The sequence below is a fragment of the Cimex lectularius genome, unplaced genomic scaffold (assembly GCF_000648675.2).
Source record: "Cimex lectularius strain Harlan isolate CLEC.00 unplaced genomic scaffold, Clec_2.1 scaffold238, whole genome shotgun sequence".
Taxonomy (NCBI): domain Eukaryota; kingdom Metazoa; phylum Arthropoda; class Insecta; order Hemiptera; family Cimicidae; genus Cimex; species Cimex lectularius.
The window spans coordinates 581127-593343 of record NW_019392823.1 but is presented as its reverse complement, the minus strand read 5'-3'; the positions used below and the strand labels follow the sequence as shown (position 1 = coordinate 593343).

Sequence of the window (12217 nt, the reverse complement as noted above, 5' to 3'; positions counted from 1 at the left end):
TATTATTTATTTTCAAAACTCCAACTACAAAATTATTATAAATTACATAATTATTACATATTATAATTTTTTCTTCATATTTATTATCATACTAGGCCTAGCTGAGCTGACTTCATAATTATATGTATACCAACACGAGACTTGAGGTGTCCCATTGTCATTTCAATATATTTAACTTTTTTCCTATTTCTCCAAGCATGTGAGTTTTATTTTCATGTAACCGGAACACATGACTATCTAAGCAAATGTTCAAGTCATTTAGTTACTAGTTTTTAAAACAAAATTTATTGTATCAAGAATATTTATTGTTTTCTTTTTCATTAAGAGTGAAAATAACTACCTTCAAAATGAGGCCGATCAAATCACCAAAACCATCAAAGTCATTTTCACCAACACATTTTGAATCAATCGCTCCAACTTTAGGCGGCTCAATTCCAGGGACTTCTTTATTGCCAAATGCTTCAATTAGTGGGATGCAGCCACGAAATGATTTGTTTCAGAAGTCATATTCCCATTTCAGTTCAAGAACTACTCCTTCTACAGTTCTGTTTTTGAGCAAGCCTTCACCGCTCGAGCCTGAGACAACAAAAACAGTAAAAAAAAAATTCCTTGACAAGACTGGTCTGTGTCCTGCGGGAAAATATAGTGAGTTTTTTTTCTTATGTTGTCTTTACTTTTGTAATTTCACTTCCTTTATGATTTGCTACTATTTGCTAACAAATTTTGCTGATTTTGAATTCATGCTTACCAATAAAATAAACATTAGTCTAACATCTGCTAACTTAGATTACTTTTTTAATGTCAGGTGTTATTTTTTAATCAATTAAGTTTTACCAATTAATACAAGGACAATTAATATTGTCAACATTTTCACCATTATTCATTAAAATTATAAAATTCAAAGTGCATTTTTATAATGCAAATAATCATAATTCTTTATAATAAGTTAGATTTATTAAATTTATTATATATTTAATTACTATTGTTTCACTATAAAAAGTTTGAATATAGATGTTATCAAATGAAATAATTTATTATCTGTTAAATTGACAATAGTTAAGTTAATATTTTGTTCTTTTAAAGATCGTGATGTACCTTCTGAGTCGAATCTCATTGTTTTATCTTTGGGTTTGGAAATTGGGCATAATGGGCAGGAACATAATACAAGTGTATACCATGATATGATAAAATCAGAACCAGAATTGATTGTGAGACGTGGACATCCTTTTAGGATTCTTTTAAACTTTTCAAGGAAATACAGCAAGAAAATGGATGAAATCATAATTCATTTTAAAAGTAATTACTGTGAACTTATAGAGAAATTAATTTTTGCAATTGAGAAAAAGTTAAATAGTATAACATTTTCAGATCTTCACAATAAAACTCACTCTCACGTTCTTGTTTCTAAAAGAAAATTGTCATTAGAAATTGGCCCGGGAATATGGGAGGCAGCCTTTGAGTATTTTTCTCTAACCAAGCCAATAGCTTATGTCAAAGTAATAAGGAATTACGAATTAAATTGTTATTATAGCTAATTTCATTTTTTCTGAATTCAAATAATTTTGGTAAGATTATTGCACCGCCAGACTGTCCCATTGGATTTTGGAGCTTAGAAATCGAAACAGCAGGGTGTGAAAGAAGATTTGTCCAAAATGGCCGAATAGCCATACTATTCAACCCATGGAGCCCACGTAAACATTTAGTATATCTCAACTGTGATTATATTCATAGGCGAATTTAATTTATATTTTTTCATGGACAGTGGATGTCACTTATATGAAAGAAGAAAAAGCAAGAGAACAATTGGTTATGAAAAATGTGGGGAAAATATTTCAGGGTTGTTCCAATTCGATGAATCAAAGAAGTTGGAAATTCAACCAGTTTGAAGAAGGAATATTGGATAATATAATAACAATTTTGGGAAAGTACAGCCAAGTAGATTCTCTCAATTGGGGAAGTCCAGTGGATGTTGCAAGGGGAATTGCAAATATGGTGACTATTTTTGGTTAACATTTTGTTTTACTTACTTGTATTAAAATGTCAACGGCAGGTCCGTGGGCCTGATGGAATTATTGAAACAAACTTTTCAAATAATTATGAAGGAGGAAAGCCACCGAATGAATGGGAAGGAAGTGCTGAAATTATTAAAAAGTTCATTGCAACCAATCAACCAGTCAAATATGGTCATTGTTATACATTGACTGCAGTAATGATAACAGGTCTATGCAATTTATTAATTAACTTTTAATCAATTATAATTAACTAAATTATAAGATATATGCTAATAGTTCTGCTAGTTATGTTATATTATGGGACATTCCTGGACAGTAGCCACCCGAGAAAGTTTAACTCCACCAATTTTAATTGTGTAATTCAATCATTACTGATCATTTTAGTTTGCCAATTTTCACTTGATTGGTCTGTCAGGCATGTTCCAGCATTTTGCCATCTTCAATGGTGGTCTACCTCAGAAATGACGCATCTGACAGACCTATCCAGCAAGGATAGTAAGAGTAAAATATTGTGAACCAACAAAATTACAATTTAATCACCCCACAGACCATATGGAGAAATCTGATTTTTAATTATGTCCTAATAAAAAAGAAAAATTTCCACAAAATTGTTTTCTCATATAATTTGGACCTCAAATTATGAAATTCACACTCAAAGAACCTTAACATTTCAACAGTTTAGCAACCCCATTTCTAGAATGATTATAATATTCATTATTTGATTATTTTCTGCACTTTTTAATATCTGATAAACAATTCAGATAATTCTTTCATCATTTTTATATTTGAACTTATTTGTTCAGCCTTTCGAGCTTTAGGAATACCAGCTCGTCCGGTTACTGGTTTTGAACTCCCGGTTACACCAGATGATAAACTTTTTGCGGATTTATTTATCACTGAAGATGGCTTATTGGCTCAAGATGTATCCCATCAGCGTTTGTGGTCTGGCATAAGTTCAAAACAAGGTAAATTGTCCATAGCGTGTGAAGAACTTATTTTGTTTTTCTTAGGCATTACACTTCTTGGGCCGAAGCCTGGATGGCTAGGAGCGATCTTGGAAGTGCTTACGGCGGTTGGCAAGCTACATATTCAACAATTGGCCCAGCGCCTGTAGAAGCGATTAAATCAGGGGAACTACAGATTCCTTATGACACAAAAGTGTTTTATTGTGCCATAAATTCATTTTACTGTATTTGGAAATTCTTCAGCCAGTATGAAAGACTAAAACTTATAAGTAAGGAGAGAAACAAGTAAGCAACTTGATCATAATCATTTAATCCAAATCTTATTGCTAAATTTCACTTTTTAAAATTAAATAAAAAATATATTTTTAGTGTGGGAGCATATATTATGACACCAGATGTTTTACCAGGAGAGACAGAAAATATAGTGAGTTCATATAAAAGCCTTGGTATGTATAAATGATTTTTTTAAAATTAAATTATATTAATAATTTTTTGTGTTCTACTGTTAAAGATAGTGCAATAGAAGAACCACCAAGGTTGAATAAACGATTTAATAACTATATTGAAAATGAGGCATTCTCAGATGTTAAATTTAAATGCAAAGCGCCAAACGCAATATATTTTGGACAACACTTTATGTAACTTAACTTGTATACTTTTAGTTATAAATTGACATTTATTCATATTTGTTCATAGGATATCTCTTTCTTTGGTTAACTTTAATCAGGAAATTAGCTTCTTCATCAACGTCTCTATGGCAGTTTATTATGAACATTACAATGGAAAAAAGAGAGGGTTCATTAAAAAAGAAAAGTGGGCCAACGTTTTGCGAAGGCATTGTGGTAATGAGCTGATCATTTGAAAAGTTCTAAAAGTGTTTTATTTTATTTTTAATTTTTTTTTTTTTTTAATTTGTGTAGACCACACTATAAATATGCCAGTCACATATGAAGACTATGGAGACAAAACAGGCCCTGATGAATTTCTTTATTGCATGTTTCATGCATATATTGGTGACATTGACTATGATTACTTTTCGGAATTTTCATTACGTATTAAACAGCCTGAACTGTCTTTTCGTGTAAGAGTTTTTAAATTATTTAGGGTATTTTTAAATGATTATACTGTACAATGGAATGTGCACTTTTTCCTACAAAGCTAAGCACTTTCTTTAGTGCCTGTTCATGAACTTCTCTTGGTGTGAGAATATAAGGGCCAGTGTCTCAAATTCACAAAGCATATGCACTAATGTCTCTAGATTTGACTTGATGGAGTCGGCATGTTTCTGCCAAGGCTTTGCTAATTCTTAGGTGTCCAAATCATGGCATATTGGTTATTTTCTAGTCAAAACTAAGTAAAAAGTACTGTGAAGTCGCAAGAAATGGTTATTACATTTTTGTTGCTGTTTATCTAGCTTGTAAAACAGGCATTGCCTTCTTGCACTCACATAAAACATAAACACAGGTGCAAACTCCCTATGTCCCTATTAGGTTAATTTTGTGTTATCGATTGATAAGAATTTTTTTTTTAACGAGGGTTCGCAACTGCAGAGGTCATATCAACCCTCGGGGCTCGGGGTGCCGGTGTTTTTGAAAAAAAGCCCATTTGTAAGTATGTCGGGTTCAAATGTAGGGCCGCTGGATTCGAACCCGGGACCTAACAGTGAGGAGTGCCGTGTCAACGCCTAAACAGTTAACTTTACTTTTGTTCATGACTGGCACAAATCCATGAAAATAAAATGCTTAATGTAAAATTCCCGAACTATTTTTCACAATAAACCAGCATTGGTCGTAAACGCAAGGTCATAAATTGGCCGATTCCTTGTAAACCTAACCTTAAGATTTTTATTTGTTTATTTTATTTTTTAATTTTACGAGGGTTCGCAACAGCAGAGGTCATATCAACCCTTGGGGTGCCGGTGTTTTTGAAAAAAAGCCCATTTGTAAGTATGTCGGGTTCGAATGCAGGGCCGCTGGATTCGAACCCGGAACCTTACAGTGATGAGCGCCGTGTCAACGCCTAAACCGTTGAGGCCACCTTCGCCCCCGAAATCTATTGTTATATCTTCTTTCATTTTCTTGTTTTAAAAATTTACGTCTTCGTGTTCATTTCATGAAAATAAAATGTGAATGAAAAAAATTAAGCAGTTGATTTTATTTTTATACATCTTCCTACTTTCTTCGGACTGGTGGGAAAGCGTGATGGGGAAGGGTATGAGGAGGAAGATCTGAACCAGTTGGTGTACACAGACTGGAAAATTTTGTGAGCCTCTGTTCTAAATAATCTTCTCCTTGGGCGTCTTTATAATTATAAGAAAAAGAGGGCAGTACTACCCCAGTTTAAGTGGGGAGTACCACATGTCTTACATGCCAAGGACCATCAGCAACAAGTAACTTAGATGGTTAGGCGTACACTTACTATTTTTTACTCAAAGCAAAAAAATCTTAATATTTGAAACATATTGTTTGTGTCAGTACATTAACATTACCAATTGTGACGCACAGTAACAAAATCATGAAACGTTTGTAACATTTCAGGTGGTTAAAAATGTAGTGGAAAACCAAAATTCGCTTACAGATATTACTTTATACAATCCAGTTAATTACATGTTACAAAAATGCAAATTTATTCTGGGAGAAGCAGACAGTTCAAACACCATCCAAATAGAACGCGACGTGTACGTGTAATACATAAACTTTAAGATGCCAGTATTAAAATGAATTTGATAATTTCCAGGATACTCCCAAAGGAAAAAGTCAAAGTCAAGTTCTTTATTAATCCGTTGAAGCGAGGTAACTATGATCTCGTTGCTAGATTTGTATCGAGCGCATTCAGCACTTGGGCTATGGCCAGGCTTACTGTTGGAGAAATAGTTTCTACTCCTGATCCGACTGGCCTTCTTGACACAAAGCTCAGTCAGTCTAGGATGACCATATCAAAAACAGCGTATTCAGAAGAAGAGTTAAGAAGTGAAACTTGAGCCTTTTGTGTTGTAATTATGTCAATTAGCTGATTTCAATAAATGGGTCTTTATAATTTGAAAAAATTGAGTTGTGTTTTATACTGTAGGTCATAATATATTTAAAATATATTACACAAACAAAAAATAGAAGTGATAGAATTCTCACTATTTCCACATTGAAAGTTAGTTTTAGCAATAGCATGCACAGAGCACAGGGAATTAATTAAAATGGGGATAAAATTAAAAAACTGAAATTTATTTTATTTTATAAACAATATTAACAAAGTTATAGATAATTAATGGCAATAAAAATAGTACACAATTAGAAACATAATTTTTTTTTCTTTAATCTTCATTGCTATTATATTCCTCTTCAATAAAATCGACTACATCGGGAATACCTTCAAAAAAATTCACATCCTCCAGTCCCTCTGGCATGTAGGTCAAGCCAGACTCGTCTTTATGCCTCATATTGTAACCATTTGCATAACCTGTCCATAAGAAATTTTTATAAACCTTACTAAATGATATAAAAGATGAGTTTTACCAAGATCTCTCATTAATTTTGTTGGAGCGTTTCTCAAATGTAATGGAACTGAAGGTAATGGCCCTTTGTGATTTTTAATGCAACATTTTGCATTCAGTAACGCCCTGTAAGCTCTTTGAGATTTTCTAGCTCTAAAAAAAAATAAATAAATAAAAACAATGCAATAAGAAAAAAATTCTCCTTTAAAGAAAATTATAAACAAACCTCGCTAAATAAATAGCGGTTTGTGCCAGTAAAACATCGCATTCGGGCATTCCGATTAACTGACATCCGTGCATGGCAGAAACAGCTAAAGTGATAGCTATTGGGTCTGCCAGGCCAATGTCTTCGCTGGCAGCCCTCACAAGTCTCCTGGCAACAAAAAGAGGATCTTCGCCTCCTTCTAGCATCCTCGTTAGCCAATAAAGGGCAGCGTTTTCATCAGACGCTCGAATTGATTTATGGAGGGCAGAAATAATATTGTAATGCTCTTCGCCTTTCCGGTCATACAATAAGTGTGATTTCTGAAATTTCCATGAAAAGTGATTAGTTTTTAATAATAATTTCTGCCGGTTTGTCCAGAAAGTTCATATGAATTTCCAATAAAAAGTTTCTCCTTTTTTTCTTAAAATGTCTAGTCCTAAGCCAAAAAGTGAAAGATGCACGTGATTATTCCATTTTTAAATTCAAATTAAAATAATTTTTATTAATTGGGTTGACAGTGGGTGTAACTTCAACTGTAACCGACCACTTTCAAAAGATTCTAAATCACAATAGATTTATTTTTTCTTGCAATTAATAGCACAGAAAATATCAATGTATATGAACTATTGCAACATATAAATTAAATATAGTTCAACAGTAAATAAATTCTATGCATTACAGAATTGTTTTAAAATACTATTATTTAATTGGAAAATAATGAACTTTCAAGAGAAACCGAGTATTTATGAGTAAGAATCAAGTATCAACCAACTTTGATTCCATCTTTTATATCATCTAAGGTGACTTGTTTGTTTTCTGATGAGTTTCTAGAATCCAATGCCAACTGCAAACTATTTAAAGCAATTCTTGCATCACCATCGCACATTTCGGATAGCCATTTGATTGATTCTGAACTCATCTGACATCTAAATTAAACTCTATTATAACTATGACACTGGTAACAAGAAAAACAAATTATTATTATTACTTGTCACTGTCTGATGAATTTGTACCGTTTTCTTCGTAAAGTACAACATTCAGGCTTTCAGCTGCACGCAACAGGATCTTTTCAATCTCTTGTCCATTGAGTTTCTCCAAAACGAATACCCTGCAACGGCTTAACAGTGCGTTGTTAAGACTGAAAGAAGGGTTTTCGGTAGTCGCACCGATGAGGGTGATCAAACCGCTTTCAACGTTCGGCAAAAATATATCCTGTTGTAACTTGTTGAAACGATGGATTTCATCCATAAAAAGGATTGTTTTCTTTTTAAACATCTTAAGATCATTTTTGGCCACTTCTACAATTTCCTTGACGTTGTTGACACCAGCTAAAGTCGCAGACAGTTTGACAAATTTATAATCCGCTGATGCCTGACATTTTTTGTGGATTATATGTGCAAGAGTTGTCTAAAAATAAAAAATAAAGTATAAAGTAAAAATATTTCTAAAACAATTTTCTTTCCTTAAAAAAAATTATTAATAAAAATAATTAATTATACATGATGTCCCATTTAAGGTATCCAATTGCAAATATCACTTCACAGAGTCTAGTTTAATTGTGAGCTATGAAAATATTACATATTTCATATCTTACTTTTCCACAACCTGGCGGCCCCCATAGTATCATACTAGGTATATTATTTTTTTCAAGCAACTTTCTGAGAGCTTTGTTATTACCTAGTAGGTGTTCCTGACCTACATACTCTTCAATACTATTTGGCCGCATTTTTTCTGCTAGGGGCTTCTCAGTTTCACACTTTGGTACCTACAAAAAATTCATTTACACAATTATATTAAGTAAAATACAATTTTTCTTTTGTTTTTTTTACAAAGGTATTTCGACTATGAGGTTATATGAACTCTCGGGGTGCCAGAGTAAAAAAAAAAACTTAATTAAAAAAAAAAAATAAATAAACAAAAAAAGTCAGGGGTAATACAGAATGCAGTGCCACTGGATTCAAACCCGGGACCTTTAGCTTACAATGATGAGCGCCTCGCCACATCAATGCCTAAACTGTTGCAGCCACCGATGCCCCCATTAACCACGGTTAATTTACAGCATCAATACTAATGTATGGAAGATTTTTTAATTAATTTATTTTATTTTTACTGGATATAAAATTTGGGGGGAGGGAAATGGACAATTTCTAAACTGCAAAATAATGTTTTTCAGTTTATTATTAAAATAAAGAAATTACTGTCATGTAATGACCAACTACCGATTGGGTGTTGCAGACGAGTGGTCAAAAAATTTTAAATACTTTTTACATACTATTCTCAATTAAAAAGCAAAGGGCTTTGCAGGGCTTCAGACCCAGATATAAGAGTCTAATGCCCTTACCACTATATATGTTGAATATAATTTTTTTACGATCCATTTGTTCCCAGCAGCCATATTCTCGTTTCATTCCTGCCATTGTTACATTCTGCATATAAAAGGCATAATACCAGCTTATAGATAAATTAGACATCAAAATTAAATCAGTCCAGTCAGTTCATGGAGAGAATAAGAAATCAAGAGTACCAAATATTAGCCTCTCTGAACTAAATGAGACTTAAAAACCATCCCTGGACAACCTCCAATGCAACAATTATGGTCAATTATCTGTATGGATTCCAAATGGCACATCCTTAATTAAGAATAGGTTGAACAAAGGCCTTATCAAGTAAAAGAAAGCTGTAAAATTACTGAAATTTACATTAGTGTAAGTATTTATTGATTAGCTTTGTTTATTATAGATGTAATATTATTTTAAATTTCAAGATTTTATATAGCTTCTATTTATTTAATGTTAAGCCAAAATAATTTATAAAAATAAAATTGTAGTGATAAAAGTAACTAGTTTAATTTTGTTTAAATAGAATATAGACCCATACATCTTCAGATCGTCAGCAAAAAGTGAAAATTAATTTGTGGAAAACAAGATAAAATATCATTTATAAAAAATATAAACAAGATAAGCTCAAGGATAATTTCCTTAAGGAAATCTAGAGGGAAAGGAATATGTTTGAATCTGAAACAGATTTGACACTTGAGAAATTGGCAGCAAGATTTCTGCCCATTAAATAAAAATAAAACAATTTTAAGAGAAATCCATGAAAGGAAAGTTAATGAGTACACCATGATCAAACAGATCAGTTGTGATATCATTTATTTATCTTTATTGCAGTAAATTATGAAAACCTCTGTGAATTGTTATTAATATATGATATTTCATAATATGCCATACAGTTCAAACAACAATTCATAGAGCATAGAATGTTTATGAATTTTTCAAGTGATTCTGGTGTAAAAAACAGACCAGGAAGGTAATATAATAGATCTTTTTGTAACTGTCAATTTGACAATGATTCTCAAAAGTCAAAAGTAGCATATGATTAATACTGTATTTATATTAATTTGTTTCCTTTATTGCAGTAGGTTATATAAGCTTCTGTTATTGTTATTAATACAATATTTCATAATATACCATAAGATAAAGCATGTCTGTGGAGAACACAATGACTGCTTCTGCAAAATAAAAACTTTCATTTTCAGAACTCATTATTTTTATTTTTATTCAAACTATTGGGTCATGCATGCCACTTGCAACTATTTTAATAAAAGATTTGTGGCGAGGGGTGACGGTGAAATATAACGTCATCATCACCCCTCGAACGATGAGAGCGTAAGAGTGTGTGTTCGGGGTCGATGGCGGAATATTTATAAAAGAACTCCATCTTTTATCAGATCCCTAAATCTAGATTAGTTTGAGTACAGGGTCGGTGGAGGAATATCTTCTCCATCGCCCAAACGGAATGAGTGTACTGTATGGATGTATTTATGTGTATTATGTGTATGAATGTAGTGTTTGAAAGGGTAAATAGAATATAAACTTAGTTGGGGGCTGAAATGACCTAGATGTCGGAAGCCCGTCAAAAAAAAATAAAATAAAATAAAATAAAATAAAAGATTTGTGTTTTTTAAATAGGTAAATAATTGAATGGATTAATTATATTATAGTTAAATGTTGGTGGGCTATTTCACTTATAATAAGTATAATATACTATTAGTTTTATTGTAGATTATTTATATAAAGTCAAACATTTTTAATTTTTTTTTTTTTGGTATTTCTTTCTTTCCTTATTTTTATTTAGCATCCAGGGCGCAGGGAACAAGGCAACCGAAGAGACGCCCAAGACATTCGTATTTCTCTCTTTTATTGTGCAATTAATTTTTTTCAATAATCCTTTTGTGATGGTAATTTGACACTCATCAGTTGTGACACATGGCAAATAATGCTTGACACTGATTGTCATTAGTTGTGATGTATGGCAATGTGATGTATTTACATTCACTTATTTTCTTTTATGTATTTCAGAAAATATTAAAACCTGTGTACATCTTATTAAATATATTATATTTCATAACATGTGATACAGTCCACCCAAGAATTCATAGAGGATAGAATTTTTAGGAAAACAAAAGGCCGACAAGATAGTGCAATACATCTTTTCGTGAGCCAATTTGACACTGAATATCATCAGCTGTGACATATAGCAAATAATGTCACTTTTATAATATAATGTTATTACATATATTCTCCTGTTTTCTTTTATTACAGCAATTTGTAAAAGCTTGAGTACATCATCTTAAGTATATGATATTTCATAAAATGCGATACAGTCCACTCAAGAATTCATAGAGCTTAGAATTTTAGGAATTTTCCATGTGATTCTGGTATAAATCAAAGGCCAACTAGGTAGGACAAAACATCATTTTGTGAGTCAATTTGACACTATGTCATCAGTTGTGATATATGGCAATTAATGTATTTACATTCTCCTGTATTCTTTATGTATTTCAGAAAATATTAAAACCTGCGTATATCTTCTTAAATATATTATATTTCATAATATACGATACAGTCTACCGAAGAATTAGTAGAGCTTAGAATTTTAGGAATTTTCAATGTGATCCTTGTGTAAACAAAAGGCCAACGAGGCAAGACAATACATATTTTTGTGAGTCAATTTGAGATTGACAGACATCAATTGTGATACATCGTGACAGGTAGTGCACGTACCTTTTTCGATGTCGATGGAACTGGTGAAAAAGCTGGATTTGTCTTTTGCTTTTTCGCAGAAGGTGGGCTCCTGGCGAGATCGAAATCGTCACAGGAAAGCCGTTTAGATTCAGCCTTCGAATTCAGGAAAAGGCATTTTTCCACATGGGCTTCGATATTTCCCACGGGAAATTCTTTGTTGCATATCGGACAAGAGGACATCTCGGTCAAAAGAAGACTCGAAAGTACGAAAACTTCAAAGTTCAAAAGCACGACTGCGTGCAATGAGGGTAAAACTTGCGAAGAAAGGCGGGCAATGATAACATCCCCACTGATAACCTTTCGTAAACAAATCATTGATAACTAGAAATGTCATTAGAGCCGAAAAGTACTAAAGTTCAACCGGGCAGTTTATTCAAATTGCCTCCTTTTCGCCATGTACTTTTTGTTTTATAAAAAAAACTACTCAGTGTTGAATAATAACCCTTATCAGGATTAGAAAG

The 12217-nt window shown here is 32.4% G+C and overlaps 2 protein-coding genes across 2 annotated transcripts; one reads left to right on the top strand and one right to left on the bottom strand.

Moving 5' to 3' along the window:
• Nucleotides 1-206: 206 nt before the first annotated feature.
• LOC106665829 (annulin-like) lies at nt 207-6015 on the top strand. The gene is made up of 14 exons (XM_014392597.2): nt 207-645; nt 1084-1296; nt 1369-1496; nt 1571-1691; nt 1763-1992; nt 2051-2219; nt 2816-2954; nt 3023-3262; nt 3347-3423; nt 3489-3615; nt 3674-3819; nt 3898-4058; nt 5515-5654; nt 5714-6015. Exons 1-14 carry the CDS (start codon nt 348-350, stop codon nt 5955-5957), a joined length of 2433 nt encoding a protein of 810 aa, XP_014248083.1. The 5' UTR covers nt 207-347; the 3' UTR covers nt 5958-6015.
• A 159-nt stretch (nt 6016-6174) lies between these two features.
• On the bottom strand, nt 6175-12093 carry LOC106665831 (ATPase WRNIP1-like). The gene is made up of 7 exons (XM_014392599.2): nt 11736-12093; nt 8264-8434; nt 7658-8076; nt 7442-7595; nt 6691-6989; nt 6487-6617; nt 6175-6430 (listed from the first exon to the last, which is right to left on the bottom strand). The coding sequence occupies exons 1-7, from the start codon at nt 12069-12071 to the stop codon at nt 6285-6287; spliced, it is 1656 nt and encodes a 551-aa protein (XP_014248085.1). The 5' UTR covers nt 12072-12093; the 3' UTR covers nt 6175-6284.
• Between the last annotated feature and the right edge of the window lie 124 nt (nt 12094-12217).